Source organism: Lineus longissimus, chromosome 6, assembly GCF_910592395.1.
Source record: "Lineus longissimus chromosome 6, tnLinLong1.2, whole genome shotgun sequence".
NCBI classification, from domain to species: Eukaryota; Metazoa; Nemertea; class Pilidiophora; order Heteronemertea; family Lineidae; genus Lineus; species Lineus longissimus.
The window spans coordinates 2,085,872-2,096,922 of NC_088313.1; the positions used below are offsets into that span (position 1 = coordinate 2,085,872).

The 11,051-nt window shown below is 40.2% G+C and overlaps 1 protein-coding gene across 5 annotated transcripts in view; it reads left to right on the top strand.

Annotated features, from left to right (window-relative positions):
* The window catches only part of LOC135489890 (dynactin subunit 1-like), a 33,226-nt gene extending 31,015 nt beyond the window's left edge, over positions 1 to 2,211 (top strand). For 4 of the 5 annotated variants that reach the window (XM_064775502.1, XM_064775505.1, XM_064775503.1 and 1 more), the window contains 3 exons: positions 543 to 692; positions 884 to 979; positions 1,252 to 2,211. In XM_064775502.1, coding sequence (XP_064631572.1) covers positions 543 to 692; positions 884 to 979; positions 1,252 to 1,389 — 384 coding nt within the window. In that variant the 3' untranslated portion in view covers positions 1,390 to 2,211. The remainder of the gene's footprint in view (positions 1 to 542; positions 693 to 883; positions 980 to 1,251) is intronic. The other variant, XM_064775504.1, reaches the window with a different exon arrangement.
* The last annotated feature ends 8,840 nt before the right edge of the window (positions 2,212 to 11,051 follow it).

Below are 11,051 nucleotides of genomic sequence, written 5' to 3' on the forward strand. Positions count from 1 at the left end.
TGGCGATGGCGTAGTTCTTTCATGAAGAGTAAGGTTCTGAGCTACGCCATTGCCATCTTCAGGGCACGGTAGGAACTGAAAAGACCGTTTTTGTTTCTCCCTTGCCCTGAAGATGGCGATGGCGTAGTTCTTTCATGAAGTTCATGAGACTCCGATAACCAGCTCAAAGAGGGGGATTAGTAAAACTCATCCGGGTCTTTAGCTCAGTGGGTAAGGCTGTTTGCCATACAATGTGGTTCATCCATGCTGTTCTTGTTGTAGGCATTAAACATGATAGAAAACCTATTGTGGAAAAGCAACATGCCATGTTTGTAACACTGCTTGCAACAACACAACAATTCAAGAACAAGAAATCACTCAGGACGTTAGGCCCTGGGCTTAAGCCCTAGGAGACAGATTCGTATCACTCATTTTAAGGTGATCAGGACAATCATATGATTCAGCTACTTATATGACGACACTGAGATGATCGTATTTGAGTGTTCAAGATCTCGTACCATACTTGCCTGGTTTCCTTAACAATGTCAATTTCACCATTCCAGGAACTTCACCAGATGAGTGCCTGTCCCAAGGTCGTCGACATCAGGAAGAGGAAGGCGGGAGAAGAGCCAGTGACTGAGCGATCCAGTCCAGCCAATCAACTCCTTGATAACACTGCCAAGCTGACGAGGATGCAGAAGACAGCGCTTGATGTATGTATTGCACTCAATCATGTACAGGGTTTGGGGTAGAGTTAGGTTGGAATTGAACAAAACAGTCGTAAATTTCCTTTCTGAACTAATGTGTACCCCTAGTTTCATTGAAACCTTAAGATTTCTTCTCTTAGTGTCCACAACCAAATGGATGTTGTCTTTTGTCTTATCATTTACCTGTTTTCTTTCAGTTACAAGTTGATGTAACTAATCTCCTTGCTGCCAACAGAACAGGAGGACGCGTCAAGACAGATTTCTCTGTCTTCCCGACACCAACATTTGCTAAAGTAAGTTATCATGTTGGTTTTGGTACATGTATAGGGCTGTTTCTTTCTGCATTCAGTGGCTCTCCTACGCTGTCAAAGACAGTCATCCTCTCTATCACATGGTGTACTCGGACTGACCAGGAATTGAACCTGGGATCTCAGACAGAACTCACCGGCACTGATGTTACCATTGTGACACTTTTTCAAGTGCTGTTATATTCCTTATTGTGAGCGTTAAATTCAATCATCGATTTTATAAATATCTGATAATTGTTATCCTTCTTGACTTACAGATGTTGCACGAGAAAAAGGCTGATACGCGGTGTATTGGACGGGTGAAAATCCCAGCGGAGACGGGTCAAGGCGATACGATACCATTGCATCTACAACCAGATACACTGAAAAAGTTACACGTTTCATTCGTTAGATGAGAACTGTTGGAGAAGGCTGGATTCCTTTTCTGATGACTTTACAATAGAAAGTTGTTCTGTATTTCAATTTAGCTCCTGCAATATCATATCGATGTCACATCGCCTCTGGGCATTATACATGTAGTAGAGCTTTGAGGTGATATCTTCAGTAGGCCTTATAATGTGAGGTCATGCTGTGCGCAGTGTTATAAAGAGGGATACTACCCTGACCATTATTTAATGTATAAATACTAGTATAGATAGAATGTAAAGTTTATCTCCTAAGCCGTTTGCCTAGTCACATAAAAACCTGAAACCATGCTGCTCTGCATGAATTGGCCCCTTGATTGTGATCGATTTGTCAATCAACTGTTAAGAGATGATTGAAAAAATAATCATACATTATTATTGGGGATATTTCTACATACATGTAGTAGCATGATATCAGTTTAGATGGTATGCTTGCACAAGTAGTCTTATTTATTAGTAAAGGCTGGTACTTAGAGGTTGAACAGTCTCATGGACTTGGTGATGTATTTCTGATGATTACAGGGAGTGGATTTAGGTATTACTTCCTAAAAAACCTAAATATATTTGGGTGAGCTTCAAGCTTCAAGTGCTGTTAATGTGGTTATCACATCTTGAGGATGCGATGTTAAGAAATGACAATGCAACAGTTTGATGAGAATGTGGTTGATATCAAATATTCCGTGCTTAACACCTTCATCGCCGAACCGCGTAGATCTACGTGGCCCAAATCCCCCTCCCCTTTGAGCTGGTTATCGGAGTCTCATGGACTTCATGAACGAACTACGCCATCGCCATCTTCAGGGCAAGGTAGGAACCGAAAATAACGTTTGGTCTTTTCAGTTGCTACCTTGCCCTGAAGATGGCGATGGCGTAGTTCTTTCATGAAGTCATTTAAAGTTCTGAACTACGCCATCGCCATCTTCAGGGCAAGGTAGTAACTGAAAATAACGTTTGGTGTTTTCAGTTGCTACCTTGCCCTGAAGATGGCGTTGGCGTAGTTCTTTCATGAAGTCGATGAGTTCCGATATCCAGTTCAAAGAGGGGGGATTTGGGCCACGTAGATCTACGTGGTTCGGCGCTGAAGGTGTTAATACGTGATAGTAATTTCTTCAACAACTCTCAAATTCAATTCTTTACTGCAGAATAATATATAGATTATGATACAATGTCACTAGTTGTGGCTTCTTATGCCAAGTTACTCATGTTTGGCCCCATTCTATCGCAGGGCTGCCTACTGTACGTTTTACCCTTTGATCAGAATTTATCAGAAAAAACACCAATTAGACTTTTTTTGGCTGATTAACACTTTTAATCAATGAGGGTAGGTAACTCTGCTATTGCTGTACCATGTACATGTACGTGTGTGTCGGATGTTTCTGTGCTTCGTCATGTCTGCTTATGGCATTTGGGTTCTCAAAGTGTGTAATGTTGGGTCACTTGCTGTATGTAAAGTCACCTTATACTGCAATTTAATGTTTAACTAATCACGGTTTTGTCAATGCACTCATTCGTAGAAGTAAATGGAAGCAAATCTGATGTGTCCATATGCTTTACATCACCCTTTTCCTATCCTTCGACTGGGTCAAACTCTTTGTCCTCTTTGACTGGAACCGGCAGAGGGCAGTGACCTGAAGAGTAGGCTAGGGGTAAAGATTTAAAGATAATATTTTTCCCTATATTTATGTGAATATTTCAGTATAAGGATGGTCCATATTTAGTTGTATGATAACACAAAATATCATTCTTTTAAAACCTGTAAATGTTGAGTGACTAAAATTATTAAAATACTGGGAGCATGAAAGCCACCCCTCAAATTTCGAAGACCTGAATTCTAAGTCCAGGTCTAATACGTGTACTACCATATTTCAATTATGTTTCCTTGTAATGTGTAATGATATTCTCTCAAACCTACATGTATCCAGAGCATTTATTGAACTTGTGCAAAACTAAGCCTATTAAAACATGCTAATAATAAAGTAATGTATACGCAAATTGTCTTTGTGTTGTTAAGTATCTTCTTGGCATATGACAGATGATCTTGAGAGGCGTTGCTCTTGATGAGGGAGAACCCCATTAGGACACCTTAACAGAGTTTTCCATGGTGGTAGTTTCTATTAGTGCGCACCGGTAAGGGCAGGGACGTTGCATACAGAGTTGGCAAGACAGTACAGGATGTCTCAGAAACAAGTCATTAAGGCAACATGGTCACAACATATCTCTTGTCTGTCTTGCTCCACCCCACTATACCATAGACGACATACTGTCATGGCCAAGAGGGTGTTAATTTTGAGAGAGAAAAGGTATATCCTTTTCATAAGGCAGAAATTTTGCGAGAAAAAAAATGTTCCCACAGTCAGAGCCAAACGGGATGAGAGGGTTAATGGAAACCTCGTTTCTAGGAAAAAGTTAAAAAATTCTTGATACATTACACCTGCAATATTCATTTTTTGAACCTGGGTACAAGGTTGTTTATTAACCCTTGCGGCCGGTTTGGCTCAGATATCAACTGCTACATCACACAGACACTCCCATGAACCAACATGAGCTCTAGCAAATTTCATTGCGATATTCTGCACCGTTAGTGAATGCTGGCCACTTTAAAAATACCTCATACCCAGGTCTTGGCTTCTCTTATTCCCTTCACATTTGCATACATTCACAGTTTTGTACACCTGGAACCAAGGCCACATATTCAGTTTTCAGGTTGATTTCTGACCAAAGTTTGAAAAACAATGAAGTACTAGGAATTTTGAGCTCAATTTTAGAATGCTGCATCTTTGGAGATACACAATAACAATAAAAGCATACTCATTTTAAAATTTAGAGTGAAACAGCTTATTTTTCTTTTGATGGTGTTTGAGGGATGAAAATCCACATGTAGTTCAAGGGTTAATGGTGCCGACTCCAACTCATTATTGATGTGATGGATGGCCTTTTTCCACAGGTGACAAAATATCTAGTAAAGACACAAACCTTCGTTTTGATAACTGTGCCATCCTGTCTTTTTGAGTGTCTGGCACATCCACTATTTGAGAGACGAAGTTGTGAACTATTAGACAACACAAATAGTTGTAACATTGTCTCCACAAGCCAGAAACTGTTGACTCCCATTGTCTTTTTGTTCACTTGGGGACAGCAGCAATGACACCATTAGTACGAAATGAGATTACAGATTAACACACAGTTTGACACCAAAAGAGCCTTGAAATATTTGTTTTACACTTTGAGACGACTTGTTCATTGGAGACTATGGCTGTCCTTTTTGTCTCTACAAACCAGTGTTTGTGTTCCTCAGCTGTAAGCTCCTTGGGTCACCCTGGTTATGGTTACAGCTGGCTAAAACCAAGGGGGCACCTTCATTTCTTTGAATCAAGATAGAAGTCAGTCCATGGGCATCTGCCCCTTACCTTGTGCTTGAGCTGCGCTGCTGCCAATGGTTGGACGTTGAACGTGTGACCAATTTCGAGTACATGTACTCGCTACTTGGCAGCCACACGGTCAACTGAACAGGAGGTTTTGTTGACTTGTCACCGAAGGGGAGTTTTATCATTGGCAATCCCCTCATGACTTGGTGAGTAATAAAATCAACTCTAGAGACAAATTATTGGCGTCTCATAGTTACCATATCAAAAGGTTCTCTGAATCATCCGGAAACATTAGTTTATACTTTGTGAACAAATGGTTGTATTGTCTGACAGGAGACTTGGTGAAGTTTTCTTTGATGCTACTGAAAGGAATGAGAAAGTAGTATGAACCAAATCAAACTTCACCAAGTCCATACATCCAGGCAGATAGCAGGGCCAGGGTCCGTTAGAATACATTTCTTATACTCCATTCCACATGAAAAAGGCTATCAGATGTTTGATGATTCTCAAGAATGAGCCTTTTGAAGTGAAAAATACTTGCAAGATTTCTCCGCCATTTTAGGCCTGTTTTGCATGTCATCTTTTCGTGAAATGAAGTGCAGTCAATGACAGATGGCAACAGACTTCATACTCATCTTATGAATGTGACCGAACAGATAAGAACAGAAGCCATTTTGGATCTATCTAGTACCCTTTTTTATTTATCAACACACACAAAACTTACATCACACCATATGAGAATGACTACAGAAAATGATATACATGTACATGTATTAGAGAGAGAAGAAATTATCAAGCGAAAGCCTTCTGCTAACATCAATTCTAGAGGCAATTCACAGAATGTGCATGCAAATACAGGCAGTGACCAATCCCCCCTCCTCCCCCCTCCCCCCCCCCCCCCCCCCCCAACTCATTTAAAAGAATATGTGAACTTGAAAACAGATCATGTTCAGCCCCCCCCCCCCCCCCCACTTCACCCCACCACCCAAAGTAACCAACCACCTTCTTTGTAAGTGCACTGCAATATTTGTCAATAGTACAAGATAGGTAAAGATTTTCTACAAGAGATCATGATGATATTACATACCTAACTTACCTTCAAATAACATCTCACACAAGACTATGAAATTACACGTACATACAACAAAATATGATTCCAAAACTTGGGGTTATTAAGTACCAATAACTGAAAAACAAAGCATGAATACCATTGACTTTGGTATTTTGCAGAACTTTTGCACTTTATCACCCGAACAGTCATTTAATGCAACCAAACACTATTTATTATCCATGATTATACAGTATGTGTCTAAAATAACATAAGCTGCAATAACATACATTTTGAAGTTACTGAAGAAGCACTTGCATATAGCATGAAGTAGATATCCACAGCCCCCCCCCCCCCCCCCACCCATCCCTGCCCAGCTTTTTCATAGATCACAACTTTTGTTTCAACAAATATTGATAGAAATCTCTATCAAATTTCGGTCATGCATTTAAATTCTGATGCACAGCGCTTTGTCAACACAAGATATTTTGGAAATCTTCACAGAATCTCGTGACTTCTAAAACGCTCCTGACATGTTTCTCTTTAAACCAACACCAGCTTCATCATTCATCTCACAAGTACCTCCTAACTTAATATTCTCAGTTCAAATGCAAATCCCCTGCCCAGCACAATATTTTTTAATGCATGTACCGGGTAGTCGCAACTGAAAATGGTTGTGTTAATATTATAAGTTTAGTGTGATATCACTTTCGTTACCTCTCTAATGTGTTTGTCCATTTGCACTTGGTGCACCAGTTCTCCAGGGTTCAGTGGAATGTTCCCACCCTGGGTCATCAAGGTGTTTGTCAGATGTGTTTGTCATTTCAAATTATTCAATGAGGTTTTTTTAGCATTACCATAGTGATATTGATAATGATGATAATAATAACAATGATAACTGGCCAGCCATGCAGGACAGCTATTGTTCTTATCATGATATCAACGTCAACCCAGTCATTGTGAACTCCCCACCCGAGCGCCCCCGACCATGTAACTGTCGTGAATAAGGTTGTCTGTAGTGTATATGTATTCAGTATTTCACTCAACTGTTCAAGGAAGTTTATCATCTTCATCATGGTGATATTGATAATGAAGATAATAATAACGATGATAATAACAGGTTTTCCGTGCCCGATATTAACCATACGCTAGTTGTTATTTTTTCAAGGTGCAGGAATATCTATGTATCTTTTATTTATTCACTATATCATTTTTATAGTACCAACAAAATTCCCATTCCCAATCCATTTTGTCAAATGGATTTTTCTAATATTCCAAACGTAAGGGTTTGAAGGGTCTTTGGGTTTGTCTGATAAAGACAAACTTGACTTAACCACTGCCCTAGAAACCTGTCAAATGGGGCATCAAGATCTGGTGCCAATGGCTATGCAGTGGAAGGAAGATCTGCTGACATAGAGAGGACATTGTTCTCCAAACAGAAACTGTCATCCCCAGGTTTGCATTGTCAGTGCAGTGCAGTGTAATGGAGTAGGAGAGACAAGGAGGCAGAGCTTGCGCTGCAAGAGAATACAACTACAACAATTCCATATATGGGAAGGATATAAGCTATATCTCAAAGCAAGTCCACTTATTGAAGGCACCAGATGCTTCTACATGACAAGGAAAACACACAAGTTTATGATTTCCCACTAGTTTTTGACTTGCAATGAACCCTTTGCCAAGTGACTGTGGTGGCACCATCAAAACCTGAAGATCATCCACACCCCCCCCCCCCCTCCCCTCCCACTGACAACATCTTCTTTAGGAACATATCACTAATTCAAATTTTATCATAATTTCATCAACACCCATGACATTCCCCTATGTATTTACAAATGCAGAGGATTTCGTTTATTAGTTTGCATTTTGTAGTTTGAGGCACACAGGACTCGGCCCATTACATTATCTAGAAGGTTATTTGACTTGTCACTTATCAGACGCCAAGAGCTGATATCGACCCTAAGCTAGTTGTTATTTTCAGACGGTAACAGATATCGGGAAACATCAGACCAGAACAAAGTATTGGTTCAATCCAAAGGTCAAACCAACCAATACCATATAGTTTGCTGACTAATACACTACCTAGTTTCTGCAAATCTCACAAATATGAATTAAGAACTTAAAGGAACTCCATTCGATTTTGCAGTCAGCTGTATCTGGTGTAATGTATTAGAAGTTAATGCTTTTATCCAGTTCCGGTCTTATTGAAAAACGAACGCTGCGACATGTAGACTAATTCGTAACCACTCAGCCAGTTTGTCACCATGAATGGAACCAGCGGATTGGGGGAAGAACTTTGGATGCCAAGTGACCCTTCTAAGGGTAACAGACGTTGATCACCTTAAAAACCAATGATCCTGTGGTCTCTGTCTCGGATTCGTAATTTGTAATTTGTAATTCATGAGATTTGGAAACTCGCTACTACTACCTGCATCAGTTTTCATGGAAACCATTTCATGCCACCCACATTATTGCCATATGAGAGCATTAAGCAGTGATACGGAGTTAAGCTGTTAACAATTAAATTTTATAAATCACCTTTAAAACGAATGATGGATTTTAACGTTTAGGGGCTAATTATTATGACGAAAGCAAGTAAGCTAAATTGTTATTATACTGTTGTAGCAACAGGGGACAGAAATGGCCAGATAAATAAGGTGTGTGATTTTACTCTCAGAATTGTTTGTAGTGCGTGAGGTTATCGGGTTTAGATACTTTTATCGAGGGAGGCGATGTTGATACCTTGACCAAGTGATGCAAGATGACGTGACATATATCAATTAAGCCCGTTTCGTGGGCCGGCCACGTCACTCGCACCAGAGTGGAATATCACCGTCGTCTAGGGAACATTGTAACATCAACAAGAATTGTTTAAAAATCTAGGGGTCTCCTTCCCTCTCGAGAGACCAGCAGATGACTTCATAGAAACAACCTCCACTGTATCATTATACAATCATCTATCAAATAAAAGTTTAAAAGACAAGAAGCCTCTCTCCTGCTAAGCTAGTCTTCCCAACTCAGCAATTCTCCAACAAGTCAATACTCGTAAACAAGATCCCGTATCACTCACTGGTGGAGACGCCGTTATTCAAGTTGGAGAAGCCGAACTCACAAGTTCAATATTCAATATGGAAGTAAATGTTATTACCCGCACTGGGGAGGATACCACTGACACGAAGGAGGATGAAGGAGCCGTAGGACCAGGAACCCCAGCTCGAGGTGCACAGGGTGACCCGCGATTGGTCGACATCTTGAGAGGAATCCATGACAGAGAACAGCCAGAACAGATGACTTCATAGAAACAACCTCCACTGTACCATATACAATCATCTATCAAATAAAAGTTTAAAAGACAAGAAGCCTCTCTCCTGCTATTAGTCTTCCCAACTCTGCAATTCTCCAACAAGTCAATACTCGTAAACATGATCCCATATCAGCAGTGAATCATCAAAGCCTTCTGTACTTCTGATTATTTTCACCTATGCCCCCAATACCCCCCCCCCCCACACACGCACACACTCTATTCCTCTGCACCCAACATTAGTGAAGTAATTTCAAATTAACTAAATCTCCACCTTCGTGAAAAATCCTGCCAAATTAAAATGTTCACACAACCCCCCATAGCCCAGATCTGGCTCAAGAGGGCAGACCAAAATACACTTGTTAAAATCGTCAATGCTGTACTTACTGTACATATAAAGCATTTGTATGTTTGAAATACTGGTAACCCAAAGACAATGCTTGACACAATGATAAAGAGATCAACCAACACAACATTTTTTGATTCATAACTCGATTTGTAGCAAATATGAACAGAAAGTAGCACTGTTTGGCAGGCCTATGAAACAAATGGGCTGATCACCTAACACAAATGATGAATGAAATTATCCCTCCAGAAAATCAAAATCGTGTCTCCAACTGATACATTTGACCCTTTTTGGTCACACAATGCTTTTACAACTGCCACTCAGCACAAACTCTATTGCTGTTCACCAAAAATAAAACCTTGTCGATGAATTTATCAATCGTATTAACACCTTCAGCGCCGAACCACGTATATCTACGTGGCCCAAATCCCCCTCCCCTTTGATCTTCTTATCGGAGTCTCATGGACTTCATGAAAGAACTACGCCATCGCCATCTTCATGGCAAGGGAGGAACTGAAATGAAATGGCCAGGGCCATTGTGCTCGCCTCTTGTGAAGGGAAGATGGATGAAGCATTAGCATGGTTTTAAATGTAAGAAAGAAATGAAGTAATGTTTTACAATGAAATTACATGAGAGATAAATATATGCTTAAGTTGAATTTAATTGAGGTGACTACAGGTATCCTTAGGGGAGAGTCCACTATTAACATTTGGGGCCCTGCTGGCCAAACTGAGAATCAGAAAAAGACTGCAGTTTAGTCTAAGAGTATAGGGGTACATTCGTACCAAGTTAGGGATCTGTAGCTAAAGCAGTGACAAAACGTGCCGTCATTGTAAAATGGCGGTGCCATAGGAAAACTTTGACCTCTGTGACCTTGAGAAGTAGGTCAAATCAAAAACCCACATTTTTTTATGAAATGTATCCTTGCTAGGAGTACCTACCATAAAAATGTTATGAAAATCAGACCACTATTAAACGAGCAATCAAACATCTTAACTTTGGACATTAAATTTGGCCCCCGGGTGGCCAAACTAAGAATTTTTCAAGATGCCCGCCTGGCACCCATATTGGCTATCACATTTGATAAAAAATCAAGGATTTAGTAGAGAGTACATAGATATACATCCAGATCAAATTTGGTTGCAATCCGATCATTAGTTTCGGAGTAATAGTACTGTGTTTATTTTTCAAGATGGCTGCCTGGCGGCCATATTTGATGTCCGAACGGTCGAAATTTTAGGGGTGGAATAGAGAATCCCCAGATACATCTCCACACTGGTTTAAAACCTTCTAGCTAAAATAGATAGGAAACATGCTACTGTTCAGTGAATCAGCAAACTTTGACCTCTGTGACCTTGAAAAGGAGGTCAAATCAAAAACCCGGAGGATATATGATGCACCTTTGCTAGAAGTACCTACCATATTTTTTTAAAAATTTCCCGACTACTATTAAGGGAGATATTGCATATTTTCACTTTTAACGTTTGGCCCCCTGGTGGCCAAACCATGAAACGAATCGGACCGAAACTTGGTCTCCAAGGTGTCATTACATAAGGGTACATGTGTACCAAGTTTCAACTCAATAGCTCTAA